The 15483-nt window shown below is 40.5% G+C and overlaps 2 protein-coding genes across 6 annotated transcripts in view; one reads left to right on the plus strand and one right to left on the minus strand.

Annotated features, from left to right (window-relative positions):
* Positions 1-2883, plus strand: part of SLC6A18 (solute carrier family 6 member 18) — a 59245-nt gene extending 56362 nt beyond the window's left edge. For both annotated transcript variants that reach the window (XM_069076390.1, XM_069076400.1), the window contains one exon: positions 47-2883. In XM_069076390.1, coding sequence (XP_068932491.1) covers positions 47-232 — 186 coding nt within the window. In that variant the 3' untranslated portion in view covers positions 233-2883. The remainder of the gene's footprint in view (positions 1-46) is intronic.
* Positions 2884-9880: 6997 nt separating this feature from the next.
* The window catches only part of TERT (telomerase reverse transcriptase), a 52062-nt gene continuing 46459 nt past the window's right edge, over positions 9881-15483 (minus strand). For all 4 annotated transcript variants that reach the window (XM_069076442.1, XM_069076424.1, XM_069076434.1 and 1 more), the window contains 2 exons: positions 14199-14336; positions 9881-10557 (listed from right to left, as the gene is read on the minus strand). In XM_069076442.1, coding sequence (XP_068932543.1) covers positions 10454-10557; positions 14199-14336 — 242 coding nt within the window. In that variant the 3' untranslated portion in view covers positions 9881-10453. The remainder of the gene's footprint in view (positions 10558-14198; positions 14337-15483) is intronic.

Consider the following 15483-nt stretch of genomic DNA (forward strand, 5'->3'; position numbering starts at 1 on the left):
CTGGGCACGCCAGCAGCAAACCTTGTGTTTGTTTTTATTCCTACAGGCCGGTTTCCCAATCAAGCAGGAGAAATTCTACCCTGGCTGGGTGCAGGCCATCTGTGTGATGTTGTCACTACTTCCTTGCATTTGGATACCCGGGATAGCACTTTTTCAGCTAATCAGCAGGAGGCAAGGAAAGGGGAAGAATTCATGGCCAGCACTTGATGGCAAAAACCCAATGAATCTGTAGAGGACTGAAGGGGTGATTCTATGCAAAAGAGGAAGGAAATAGGGGAATTAATGCAATCATCGTGAGCTTGAGTTGTCAGGGTTGTTTTGTCACTTGGACAAGGACAGTATCCGGCATCAATATGAAGAGAAGTTTATTCAGTTGTTAACCCATGACAACATTCTTTCTCCTAGCTCCAAAATATTCTGCTCCTCACTTTTCCCTTAGTTAGTGGCTCATAAGTAATTTCTCATTTGGATGTCAGTAATACACAGCAGCACAGTGGACAATATCTTTGCCAAAAAAAAAAAACCACCCAAATAAAACCCAAAGAGGGTCGCAAAGAATCAGACACGAGTAAATAATGCATACCAACGGAAAGTATTCCAGAAATGGACTCAGCATATTCCCAATGTGCCTCAAAATGGACTATTTCAGGTGATACCAGCTGCTCTACAGACAAGAATCTAGACCCTCATATCCATACTAACTGTCTGGTCACTCTCATGCTCTCTCTACCTGCCCAATCATTCACATGTTGCTCATGCCTACCTTGTTTTCTATTAGCTTTACTACTTCTGGTTCCATCTCCTTCCTCCTTCTACTCACCATATATTCTAAATTAAGCTCTATACTCCTTTTTAGAGTCTATTTCACAGACCTATAATTACACCAGTGTAAAGCTACAATAACAACAACTAGAGAAAAAACAGAAAAGAAAATGTGTACCAAGGAGTTCAATGGTGACTGTGTCCTTGTGCTAAACATCTAAATCAATATAATATTTAAGGATGACAAAATGGCAGTCTAAGAGTCAGTCATCTTGCTTATTTTCAAGCCACTCCTAATGATTAAATTTGATTTAAGCAATATGGTGATTTGTCTGTTCTTTAAAGACAGAAGCCACTGGAACCTCTGAAATGATGGACAAGGTTATCAAACATATTTGTCACGGTCACACATCCGTGGACATTGTCTATAGTCCATACACTAATCTATTTACCCCTAGAGCCTGACCCTTTCAAAAGAAAGTTATACAGCAGTCTCTGACCAGCAGACCTTGAAGGTTCCTGCAAGTACCAGAGAACCCTCTGTACTTGACCATCCTCAATTCCCCCCCCCCCCCCCGTGGTATAGGGTTAATCTACCCCCACCCTCTTTAAACACGGCCACGTCCTTCTGAAATCTACCCCAAGTCTGAGGCCCTTTGCAGGTCAACATCCACTAAGGACTGTTGCTTCATGAGCCTCTACTAATGTTTTTCTTTTACTAGCCAATTAGATAACATGTTAGTTTGAAGTAAAAGATATTTACTTTGACAAAATAAACAAGTAAGTGAAAAGAAATATCTTCCACATACACAGGGATACACACTTCCACAGTTGACCGTATTCCAAGTAGAAGAGATGACAAAGGAAGACACATGGTCAGGGTAACTCACACTCCTTGGGGGGGGGGTGGTCAGGGTTCCTGGATGGGACACCTTTCTGCCTTGGCTCCACAACTGTTGTTGCTTTTCTATGGAGCTGCCTGTGTTCTGCTGAAGTCATTGGGCTACAGGGCAGGCTGCTCACTGGAGGTGCCGCCCTCTGCTTCTCTGCTGGCATCTCCAGTGAGTTGCTGACGCTACGAGTCTTCTTCTAGTCCACAAAAGAGGAGTTCTCAGGTCTTTTAGCACAAAGACTCAGCGGCCATCTCGTTCTTTGGTCCCAGCTAACCAGCAGAAGTTCTCAGACTTAGTAAGATCTGTCTTTTGAACCCAAACTCTTTTGCTGCTATTCAGATTCTCATAGTCTAACTCAGTGGTCCTCAAACTTTTCCAGGGTAGCGGGGGCCTTTTAAACAAAATTTTAGCAGATCTGTTGTAGAAAAATTCTCTAAAATTGTTTTTTTTAGTACACATTAACAAACAACACAGAGAAATACAAACGAAATACAAGTTTGGAATATTTCAGGGTTCTTTGTATCAGTTTGAAAAACACTGGTCTAAACTTTTATTTGAATTATGGTTCAAAAACTCCTCTTTAACTCCTGTATTATTAGACTCCAGGTTTCCTAAATTCCTACAAATCAGGGGTGTGATGGAGCTAGTTCTTGCTGTCTGGTGAGCCAGTTGTTATATTTTTAGCATGAACATTTACACATTGGAAATTGGTAAACTAGATTTAATCAGGCCTAGATTTAATGATTTGTTGATTGTCTGCTCTAGACTTAAGAAAGTGATGGAAAAATGTTAGTGCTGTCAATCAAAGTTTAAAACATAATTTGCTCTTTTTTTGAGAGTTAATTGTTAAATATTTAACAGTATTTTCCTGCTACAAATCATCCTGGGGGGTCTACTTTGCAAAACAGCAAAGGCACCAGATATAGGTATGGTAATAAGGTATTCCTTTCAGTCCCTATCACATCCATGCGCTAGACTGGATGCATGCAAATCCTCTCAAGGGAAAGACTGGAGATATTGGGGAAAGCTGGCAATCTTTTCCTTACCTCCCCCACCCCAAATCCCTGCACTGTGAAGCTGCTGACCTTTGTCCTGCTTCCTCCCAGCAACCAAAGTGTGGTGCTCCCAACACTGATATGTTTACTTCTTTAATGTTTATTGAGATGGGAACTCGTGGCTTCTGATGACTCATCTGGTCCCTACTATTCCTCCTGCATGGTCATAAAAAGCTCTAGCTGGTCAGGGCCTCTGTAAGTACTCAGCACCTCTTCGAATGAGTCCGATAAGCTTTTGCAAATATTTCTTTGCTAAATAAAGGGTACCAGATGTTGCTAAATCAACAAGGCTGTGCCATGTAGATCCATTTTTGAAAATTCACCATAAATGGAGGAGATGATTACTGAAAGCTCCATCATCTAGCTTCACAAATGATACCAATCCAAATAAAATGTACAAAAATATATTTGTTTATGTACATGTCTTATTAGCCCTATTAGATAATGAACAAGGGAAGCGAGGTGACATAGTGGATAGAGTGCTGGGACTGAAGACTCATCTTCCTGAGTTCAAATCTGACCTCAGACACTTACTAGCTGTGTGACTCTGGGCAAGTCACAACCCTCTTTGCCTCAGTTTCCCTATCTGTAAAATGAGCTGGAAAAGAAAATGGCAAACTACTACAGTATCTTTGCCAAGAAAACCTCAATGGGGTCACTAAGAGTTGTACACAACTGAAACAACCAAACAACAAAATAATAAACTCATCAAGGGTAGGGACCATGTCTTTATTCATCTCTGTATCTTTTCCAGTCCCCAACAAGGCACCCTGTACATAGCACCAACTTAACAAATATTGTTTGAATAAAGAGGTGAGTGAATGAAACCCTAGAGTCACAAAAGGTTCAAAATAGGCTAGCTGCTACATCCAAAGATGCTACTAATGACTAACCATCCATGGTGCATGTGCTTTAGGATGCTTTCCCAGTATTGAGAAATGGTCAGTGTGATGAAAAGCCCCTCGAGATAACTGCCACTAAAGGTGGGGTCACACTGACGCCAAGAAATGCTACCAAGATAACCTACCCACCTGGGAACTGAGTGTAGGAGCCTGGCTTCCCTAGAACAGCGCTCTCACCAGACTGCCCGAGGGTTAGGGTTAGGGTCAAATCCTCATACGCTCATCTGCCAAGTACTGAACACCCAGATTGTCTAAGGGGTCTGTGACACAAGATGAAGCAAAGATCTAGGGAGAAAAAGAGGAGACCACACAGAAGGATTTTACAGAAGCTAGGCGTGACTGTGGCACCTTCACATACCGTGTTTCCCCGATAATAAGACCTATCCCGAAAATAAGCCCTATTGAGATTGCTACTGTAGTGAAGGTGATCCCCTGCGCTACATGCTACATTACGGTACCTTCTGTATGCACCATTCCCCGCCCCCCTTGAAACGCACGCCGCGCTCTGAGCTGCATCCAATCAGAGCTGCAGCAGTGAGCGCGTCATCCTGTTCTTCCCCAGTGATTTGCTTATTGAATAAAGGTACATTTTTTTGTTCACATTTACCTGTTTATTAAAATTGCTGTCAATGTTCATTAAAATAAGCCCTCCCCTGAAAATAAGCCCTCTGGTGTTTTTCTGTCCAAAAAAATTAATAAGACAGTGTCTTATTATCGGGGAAACACGGTAGATGCGGGGGCTGCCTGCCTACAAAGGAGGCAGATGTGGTTACCCAATAAGCTTTCAACAGCTGATTCAGGCAAACTTCTAATTAAAACCATTTTTCTCCTGGCTGTTTGCTCAGTAAGTGCAGTGTAGTAGTAAGAATGTTGGATTCAGAGTCAAAGCTTTTTGACCTTGGACAAGTAACAACCTTTCTGGGTTTCTCAGTTTCCTCATCTGTAAAATGAAAGGGTTGGAGTAGGACACCTCTAAGGGCCCCCTTCTTACTCTAAATCTGTGCTGAATGACCTGTGCTTTTCTATTCTCAGAATAGTGGGGTGAGGCAGGAAGAGGGAAACAGAGCTGAGCTAAGCTCATTCCGTTCTTACAATAAACAACTCTGTGAATGGCTTTACTTATTCAAGTTCAGTCTGGAGAAGTACAACTTGGTCATCTTGGAAAGCTCCCAGGTAAGTCCCTTTAAAAGAGCCCAGGGTCTATCTGCAAACCCAGCCACAGGTAACACTGGGAGCCAGAGAAAAGCCTGTATCCTTTCTTTGAAAGAAGAAACATCAGATTGCCTGGAAATCCTAATTCATATTCTGTGACCGTCTCCTTAATCTTAGTGACGTTGAGGGGAAAAAGAAAACACAAAAAACAAAAAACCCTAATTCCAAACCCAAACTCTTTAGCAAGGCTTTATCAAGACTTGAAAACTGTCCCTGAAATTTGTTAAACCTGGAGAGAAGACTTGGGGTGGGGGGTGAGAACTAAGCAGGTAAAGGGAGGGGGTATAGAGATAATACCTTATCTTCAAGCATCTGGAAAAGGTATCTGGGGAAAGAAGGATTAAATTTGTTTGGTTTAGCTGTAAGGGGCAGAACTAAGAACAGACGAGTGAGTAGAGACAGATTGAGACTTTAAGGAAGGAAAAACTTCCTAACAATGAGCCCCATGGAAGAGTAATGGGTTCCTCTCACTAGATATTTTCAAGCCAAAGGCTGGATAACCATTTATTGAGGGTATTGTAAAGACAGAACATTTATTTAAGTGCTTACTGTTATGTGGAATACTTTGCTAAGTCCTGGGGGTACAAATATAATTAAGCAAGTTAAGTCCCCATCCTCAAGAAACTTACATTCTAATGAAAGAAGACGTCACAAAAAAATGGAGCTCTTTGTTCTCCTCAAGATAATAATACCAATTAGAGCTTTGGTAAAGACCTTGGTCACCTCCCCAGTCAACTATCAATGAATGCGCCCCAGAGCTCAAAAACCCCTATCTCACCCAGTCAGATCTACAGTCATGGTCAATGCCCCCTATCGCCAGCAGAGGGGGGTTTGAATATCAGCTAGCTACCAATTCCCTAGATGTCTTCTATTTCTCCACTAACAGGAATCAGCAAATGCTCCCTTCCCCCAGTGCTTGGTCCCGTTCAACCCATTTAAGAACCTAATTTTCAAAAAAGCCCCAAACCTTCAGACTTTACTGGGTGAGTGTGCCCCATCTCCTTGGACCCCAGTAGGTTGTGCCCAGAACCATCTGGAACCCCAAATGACCTGACCTATTTCCACCACCCTCCCTGATTGTCCTTCAAATTGTATGTCTCCTCGTTAAAAAAAAATTGGCTTACTTTACTGTCTTGTGTATTCCATGTTTCCTTCTATTGGATCTTAGTATTTTGAACCTTCTGAAGTCTGCCTTACTATAGCCCTGTAGCCCTTTCAGAAAGTCATGGTTGATTTGGGGAGAGGGGTTTTTGTTGGTGTAGGTAACTTGGCTGAGTTCTGGGGACTTGAACTTTAAATGCATTGAAGTTGGTTGGTTTTGGGTTTTTTTTTTTTAAAGTATACTAATGTCTGTTTGAATGCCTACATGCCAGTGTCCCCAGAGGACCTAACCAAGAGGGAGTTTTACTCTTCCTCTCACAGAGAGACTCAAACAAAGAATCTGGTACCAGGTATCCTTCTATGGCTTTATGATGGGCATTGATGGACTTTGGGTCATAATAAATGCATTGTACTCAGTCATTTGGAATGCTTTCCTCTGGAACAGATATAAAAAAAGAGATAACACCCCCCATATAATGAGTAATTGGCCTGCTGTAGGTAGGGAAATCACCTTCCTTTCACTTGAGGGCATACCTACATTAGTAGAAGAAAACACTTTACAAAACAAATCAAATACACAGATGGGCTCAAAAGGAGAATACATCTTCAGCACCGAGAATGTCACACAGGTCTAGCACGGAAACTCCATTGTCGTCCAGTTGTTCATGACCCCATTGGAGGTTTTCTTGGCAAGATACTGGGGTGGTTTGCCATTTCCTTCTCCAGCTCATTTTACAGATGAGGAAACCGAGGTAAACAGGGTTGTAACTTGCCCAAGGTCACACAACTAGTAGGTGTCTGAAACCAGATCTGAACTCAGGAAGATGAATCCTCTTGACTCCAAGCCCAGCATTCTAGACATTCTGCCAAAAAATGCTCATTTTATTTTCCCTTGTAGATGTATCCTTGTAGGCTTCAAATCATAGAAAGAGAAAAGGAGAATGAGAACAGAGAGCAGACAACTGCTAATTATCTACCATTCATTATCTTTCCCTGAAAAACTCATCCCTCTTCCAAACTTCAAGGATGACATAATTCTCAGGCTCCCAGTCTTTGAGTATCCCTCCCCTCCCCCTCTCATCCAATCACCTGCCGAGTCCTTTACCTTCACACCCGGGGTCTGCCTCCTTTTGTCCAAATCACACAGCCATCACTCTAGTTCAAGCCATCATTACCTCTCAGATGTACTACGGCCTAATTAGCATCCATGCCTCCAGTCTCTGTCCATGGCCAACCTTTCTTCCACAAATGCCAGGCATATTCTTAAAGGGCAGGTCTGATCACGTCCCCCTGCTCCATAAATCCCAGTAGCTACTATTACCTCCAGCATCCATTAACTCCTCTCTGCTAATAAAGGCCCAACCTACCTTTCCAGCCTGATTACACATTATTCCTTTATTTTATGCACTCCTACACATTTCATCACCCATTGCCTTGCCTTTATACAAGGTATAAAAAATGACTGCCTCCCATGACTGACCGCATACCCTCCTTAACTCAAGTCTCATAGGACCCCTGGTATTTCTCAAAGCCCAGGTGAAATGCCACCTCCTAGTGAGGCCTTTCCTCTTCCCCATCACCCCTTGCCCTCCTAACTTGTCCTTATTTGGTATGAATATAGGGAATGCCCAGATTCCCTTTTGATAAATTCTTTTTATCAATCAAGCCTACTTGGCACCTTATTGGAAACTCAACAAGGTTTTCCTGGCTCTAAGGCTAGTTCTTTCCCTACAGAAAGTAAGCTCCCTGAGGTCAGGGACAAGCACTCAGTAAAATGCCTGGAACACAGAAGACACTTAATACTTATTACAACAGAGAATAATTTTCCACTTGGTGATATAATCAGGCTTTCTTACTTACACTGGCTCTTCTTTGGTTATTATAAGCAAAAAGCAAATATTTATTAAGAGCAACTAGGAGGCATGCAGAGGATAGAGTGCTGGGCCCTGAAGTATAGAAACCTCATCTTTGAAATCAAATCCTACCTCAGACACTTACTGTGTGTGACCTGGACAAGTCACTTAACCCTATTTGCCTCAATTTCCTCATCTGTAAAATAACCTGAAGAAGGAAATGGCAAACCCCTCCAAGATCTTGCCAAGAAAACCCCAAATGTGGTCATGAAGAATTGGACATTGAAATATAACTAAACAATTTTTTTTTGCTTTTAGGTATCTTATTTTTCCCCAATTACATGTAAAGATAATTTTTAACATTCATTTAACATTTTTTTTGAGTTCTAAATTTTCTCTCACTCCCTCATTTCCTTCCTACCTGAAACAGTAAGCAATTTGTTATAGGGTATACATGAACCAATTTTAACGAGAATTCTTCCTACAGCCAGCATGTTTCCTGCCCTCAGAATTTACAGTCTAGTTTAGGAGCATAAACTCGTACTCACTGAGCAAAGAGAAGACAATTAGGTGCCAATATGGGCAGCAAAACCCCTAAGTGCCAGAATCCGTGAGAGAAGGGAGAAATGAGGAGAGTGGGTATCTGCAATAGGTGGGAAGAACATAACAAGGGGAAACGTATGATGCTCTGGCATTCCAGGAGATCTGAGATCTTTGGATCTGGGTATTCTCTCTGATGACAGAAATCCCATTCCCCACAGACTCCCATTAATTCAGCATCAGGGCCCACCCACCCTCTCGGTTCATGTTTTCTTGAAATTGTGAGAGGCATGGAGGCTATCCACTCTCTCACTGATTGGTTCACCTTGTTCACGCACACATTTCCTTGATGCCATTTTTAATACAGATTCTCTCACACTTTTATTCGGTTTTGCTGTGTTGTGTCTCTGTATATCCAGAATGTGTGGCTCCAGTATCTTCTGGGAGATCCTTAGCTTTGGGTGTTTGGAGACTATAGAGATGGAGTACTCACATACACACACCACTAGAGGAGATACGCATAAAAAACTAAACAGAACCTTGTTGGAAAGAGCAGTTTGGACCATTAAAAGAACTTAGCAGTTTATCAAAGGTTAGAGGTGATAAACCCTGAATGTTGGTAGAGACAAAGGGGAGAGACACGTGGAAGATGTAGTGTGTTGATGTAGAAATAACAAAGTTTGGCAAATTGTTAAAAGTGAAGCACATGAAGTGCTGGGCTCGCAGTCAGGAAGACCCAAGTTCAAATTTGAATTCAGACACTTACTACCGATAGAATCTTGGGCAAGTCACTTAATCCCCATTTTCCTCAGTTTCCCCATCTTTAAAATGGGGATAATAGCACCTACCTCCCAGGGAGTTGATGAGGCTCAAATGAGATAACTGTAGAGCACTTAGTGTAATTCCTGGAACACAGTAGGTGCTATAGAAATGTTAGCTACTATTATTATACTATATGGGAGGACACTGAGGTGGTGACCTGGGTGGCCAGAAGGATGGATGTGGAACAAAAAGAATGGTGAGATTTGTGAAGTGTGTCTTGGTGATGCTACTCAGCTGATGCTTACTAAGTACAAAAAAAAGGCAGGCCTTTTATTTCCTGGTCATTGTCCCAGAGAGATGAGCCAGCCCTCTGAAGGGTACTTGTCATAGTCATGGTGATCTGGGGGTGGGATGGGGGCAGAGGGAGAGCAGGCTGGAGACGGGAGGAATTCCCCAATGGTACCTTTACAGCTGCTGATGTAGAGGTCTAATCCCAGTTTGGTTATTACTGCCCTGAGAGGCTGCTGCCTGGTGAAGAAGGGGAAATATTGAGAGCTTGAACGACAGCAAGATGGATTGGAAAAAGGATTGCCTATAGTGGATGAAGCATAGGTATGATTGTTTTGGAGACAAACTCTACCATCGGCTTGCTAGGACAGTGTGACGCCACCTTCCCAATCCTTACATTGATCACACATCCCCTGAAGTCATGCCATACCTACCACTTTGGAGACCACTGCTAGAGAAGGCTATGGACATCTTTAAGGTTCCTCCCAGCTCTAAATCTATGACTCTTATGATTAATCAATCAACAAGTGTTTATTAAGTACCTCCTAGCTGACAATTACTCTTCTAAGTACAGAGATACAAACACAAAAAACAAAATAATTCCTACTCTCAAGGAGCTTACATTCTAACAATCTTTTTCAATGGACACAGTTCCATTTGAATAATGAAAAAACAAAAGAAAATGTTTAGTTTCCTCACCTGTAAAATAAAGAGGTGGGGGAGTGTACAGATAACCTCTAAGGTGTCTTTAAGTTGTAACACTTTATATGTACTTTAATTTCAAGTCAATACAACAGCTGGGTATATTCCCAAATGCAATGAGACACCATTAGTAGCTATACAGAAGATGTGTTAGAGCTGGCAAAAACACCACACTATCTAAGAGATATTAACTAGAAAGTCAGCCCAGGATTCAGACCCTATAACAAGGAAACATGGGCCTTTTCTCACTGTGAGATAAAGACTGTTAATGAAAAAAAAAATTGTTAGTTTTAATTAGAGCCTGAGGCAGAGAAAAGAGGCGCTCTAGTACAGCCCCTGTTATTTATCTCAATTCAACCCAGAGAAATGAATGACACAAGTAGCTAATCTAGTATCATCTTGAAATCTCGAGAGAATGATGGGTCCGATGCTGTCCTGAGCATTTCAATTGTACTCTTTGGGATCTTCCGTAACAACTGCAGTCTGTCTGCAAATAAATAGTATTAGATTAGTCTTCAGAAGTCAAATTATGTTTCTTGTCTTTTTGGCCAATAAGTGATTATTTTCTGCCTGAAGCAACAAATACTCAACTCTGAGGATGTAGGAGGTGGAGTAGAAGAATATCTTGTGAACTTAGGAATTTAGAATTAAAGTATTTAGTTGAATTTTCTTTTCTGGATGATGGGAAAACTTTCATAATGTATACAGAGTCCCCTTTCTCTCTTCCCCACTTCGGACAGATAGCAACTGATTACACTAGAAAATGGGACCCAAAAGTCATGGCATGAAACAAAACGCATCCTGATAAGATGTGAGAGAGCCTGGGATGATAAAAGGAACCCTTTCCATAATGGGCAGTTGGGTAAATCGCAAGCTGGGAGTGGGAGAAGAAAGAGGTGCTGATCTGTGGAGACAGGGAACTAGCAAGAAAAGGATATTCTAAGGGTCTAGGAAATCACAGGGTACGAGACTAGATGAGGAGGAGAGATTAGTAAACTTAAGTGCCATACATACTTCATGGGATTCTTTCATACTTCTTAGGTTCTAGAGCTGAATGGAAGTACCTTGGACCTATACTCATCCTTCTGCCCAGCAGTATCACTACAGCATTCGGGGAGAGTCCTCTATCTAGCAAAGTACTTATAGCAGCATTTTGTTGTTAGCAAGTTCTTGGATGGGAAGTAGGTACTTAACAACCGAGAGATGGCTAAAGAAACTGTGAACAAAATGGAATACAATTCAGCCGTAAGAAATAATAAATATGAAGAACTCAGAGAAACTTGGGAAAATTTGAATTCTCTGATTCAATGAAGCAGCCAGAATCAGAAGAGCACTTTATATCTCTATATGATGACCACAATAATGGGAAGGAAAAACAAAACTGAACTTCATCATTCTAATTAATATGACCACCAATCATGACTTCAGAGGACTGACACTGAATGGACCCCAACCTCTGCAAAGGAGAAGGGAAAAAAGCCTTCCCATGGCTCTTATTCAGGACCAAGCTTGTTTTTTAGCTCCACAACACTGGGTTTCAAATATTCTGTGGTTGTCGCTCCTTACGTTTACATCGTTGAAGTCATTATTTAAAATGTTTTCCTTGCTCTACTTACTTCACTGTGCATCAGATATTTGATGCAAAGATATTCCCCAGCTGATTGCTTCCTTTCTTTTCCTAGATGCATTAAATATACTTTCACAAAAGCTTTTCAATCTCTCATAATTAAAAGTATCTATTTTGTCTTTTGCAATTGCCTCTATGCTTTGCTTGGTTGAGAAATCATCCCCTTTGTTTTTGTTTAGTCAAGTTGTTTTTTTTTTTCCAATCATGTCTGACTTTCCATGACCCTATATAGGGTTTTCTTGGCCAAGAATACTGGATAGGTTTGGTATTTCCTTCTCTAGCTTATCTTACAGATGAGGAGGAAACTGAGGTAAACAGGGTTAAGTGATTTATCCAGGATCATGCAGCTAATAAGATTTGAATTTAGGAAGATGAGTCTCCCTGACTTCAGTCTTAACAGTCTATCCACTGAACCACCTAGCTGCTCCCATTCATCCCCTAACCATACCTATAAAAGGTGTGTGTGTGTGTGTGTGTGTGTGTGTGTGTGTGTGTGTGTATATATATATACATATATATATATATATGTATGGCCTTTTCTTCTAATTTTTAATGGTATAATCTCTTATTCTGAATTTGTGGAATATGGTGTAAGATGTTGGCATAAGCCTAATTTCTGTTAGAACATTTTCCAGTTTTTTTCAGCAGTTCTTGTCTACAAGGAGTTATTCCCTAGATATCGGAGTTTTCAGGTTTAATAAACATTGAGTTACTGAGTTCAACTATTTCGGATTCTTCTTTATATTGTGTATTTCAGTGACCTACTTTTGTATTTTTTAATAAGTACTAAATAGTTTTGATGTTTGCTACTTTATATAGTCTGAGGTCTGGAAGAGCTATTTCCTTATTTTCCTACTTTTTTCCCCACCATTTCCCTTAATATTCTAGGTTTTTTTGTTCTTCCAAATGAATTATTACTTTACCTATCCTATTAAGTATTCTTTTGGTAGTTAAACTAAATTTGTAAATTAACTTTGGTAGTATTATCATTTTTATTATATTGGCATATGGGACTAAATATCTCCCCAGATATTAAAAGTTGTTTTTTATTTCTTTATGGAGTATTTGTAATTGTGAATGTGCTTTGCTAACTGGATTTGTTATTATTATACAGAAATGCTATGGATTTTTACGGGTTTATTTTATAGCCTGCAACTTTACTGAAGTTATTATCTCAATTAGTATCTTTATTAATTCCCTAGAATTTTTAAAGTAAATCATCATGTCTAAAAAAAATCATGTCATTGGCAAATAATTTTGTCTCCTCTTTTCCTATATTAATGCCCTTTATTTTGTCTTCTTCTTGGAGTTATTGATAACATTTCTAGAACTATATATTCAGTTGTTTTTTGATCATGTCCAATACTTCGTGATCCCATTTTGGGTTTTCTTGGTAAAGATACTGGAGTAGCTTGCCATTTCCTTCTCCAGATCATTTTACAGATGAGGAAACTGAGACAAACAGGAGTAAGTGACTTGCCCAGGGTCACACGGCTAGTAAGTACCTGAGGTCAGATTTGAACTCAGGAAGATGAGTTTTCCTGGCTCTAGGCCCGGCACTCTCTCTACTACATCACCTAGCTGCCCTCTAGAACTAGATCAAACAATAATATGAGGAGAGGGGACATGGGTAAATTATGTGAGAGATCTGATTTGCTTATACAGTAGAAGTCCTCAGTAGGGCCAATTTCCTTAGAGGGGCACGGAAAGATTGAATGACTTAACTAAAGTTGTATGGCTAGTGATAGGGCTAGAATAGAACTCAGATTTCTAGACTCTTAAGCTCAGTCCTCTTTCCCATAAGCCACATGCATACTTCTAATAGGGACCAATGTGCCTTTCTTCCTAAAAGTAGAGGTTGCTATGGACTCACTATGAGTAGGGCATTTGTGATAGTTATCTATACTCCCTCACTCAGGCTTCCCTATGATCAATGACAGTTCTCTGAACATGGCTGGGATTAAGAGTTCAATCTAGAGCTAAGGAACAGTTTGAAGCTAGGTAGGCCATAATAAAAGCTAAATGAGCAGCTAGGTGGCGCCACAGTGCATAGAGTGCTGGGACTGGAGTCAGGAAGACCCATCTTCCCGAGTTTAAATCTGGCCTCAGACACTTCCTGGCTGTGTGACCCTGGGAAAGTCACTTAACCCTCTTCACCTCATTTTCCTCATCTATAAAATGAGCTGGAGAAGGAAATGGCAAACAACTCCAGCGTCTCTGCCAAGAAAACCTCAAATAGGGTCACAAAGAGTCAGACACAACTGAGAAAGCCTGAGCAACAACAAAAACTGGGCAATACACCAATCAAACCTGAAGTCTTGGATTCATCTGAACTCTCCCCTAATCTCGTGGCCTCCAAGCTTTCTCATTATGTATCACACTAGTTAGATATGCATAAAAAGTTTGGAAAACATTAGCCTATACAACTGAATGGAATGACAGATTCATGAGGATTTTGTTTAACAATGTGGCAAAAATTTTAATTTCACACATTTGCTTACTGATCTTAAGAGTTCCCAGGAGACTCCTGTAGACTATCCGGTGATTCGTCAGCTTGATCAAGAAAGCTTGATAGCACAGCCAACGTGCTGCCTCAAAAGGAAATGGACCTGAGGCTCCTCTGGCGCCCAGAGTAGCTCCTGGAGACACAAACATATGAGTTTAAGTCTGCATAACCCCAATTTCAATGTATTACAATTTCAGTGCATCTCAACAGGCACACATTTTCCTTTCTATATACAAAGGGAGAGAATTCATGCTGATTGAAGTAAGCCTAAGCCATAATTATTCATGGCTAATATTTTCTTTTTTTTTTTTTAAATATATTAAATCTGAGGTGGTAGTAATAAAATTGCCTTGCTTGTCTGTGTTCTCTTCTGAACATTACTATGTATTCTTCTGTATATTTTAAAATACTTTGTTGATGCTTTTATTTCTTTTCCTTATTTATTGCTTCATATTCCTCCTCTCTAAGTCTCCCTTCCCCCAGTAAAAGCCTTTCCTTATAACAAAAGTATAGTCAAGCAAAACAGATTTATGTTGACATAGTCAGATCGGAAAATATGTATCCTTCTGAACCTACAGTTTTTAAAACTATACAAAAAAAATTAAGTGGTCTCGCCAACACTCCCCTGATTGTCTGCATATCTGACAAGTGTAGAGCAGGTTGACCCTCAGGAAGATCTCACAAGAGATTTCATTTAGGAATTTGCTTAAATACATTTTTCAATGGGCCTCTGACATTCCAAGTGACTTTTCAAAAAAAAAAAAAACTTCACAAAATTCAGTTTACAGACTAGGATCATCATCAAATCATGCACTTATATAGTCTTTTTTAATTCTTTAGGTAACATAACACATAGAGGAAATAGCTTGTGAGAGTTTCTCAAATACAATTACTCAAAAGGGAAAATGCAAGCAGAAGGAAACAAGAATGATAAATCCTGCAGAAAACAAATCCAAGAACCAAAAAAAAGAGAGAAACTGCCCTGCTGGAAAAAGGTCATTTATATCTTGGTCCCTTATTAAAAGGAAGGGCTAAGGGGAAAAGTCAAGCCTGGGGAGCACAGTACCTCTTCTTAACAGCCCTATTTAGATTTATTGCAAGATATTCCCCATTACATTATGAGCAATGGAACAGCACATAGCAATAAAGCTACCAAAAATGTCTATGTCAGCCATATTGCTGAGGTATGCTCTCAGAAAGCTGCCTCCCCTGTCATTCTGCAATTGCAAAACTGCCCATCAGGATCATCCTGAGTGTTTATGTTAGTACCTTCCACCTTC

The sequence above is a fragment of the Petaurus breviceps genome, unplaced genomic scaffold (genome assembly GCF_028583685.1).
Source record: "Petaurus breviceps papuanus isolate PSGF00001 unplaced genomic scaffold, PetGlider_PUasm1.0 151, whole genome shotgun sequence".
NCBI classification, from domain to species: domain Eukaryota; kingdom Metazoa; phylum Chordata; class Mammalia; order Diprotodontia; family Petauridae; genus Petaurus; species Petaurus breviceps.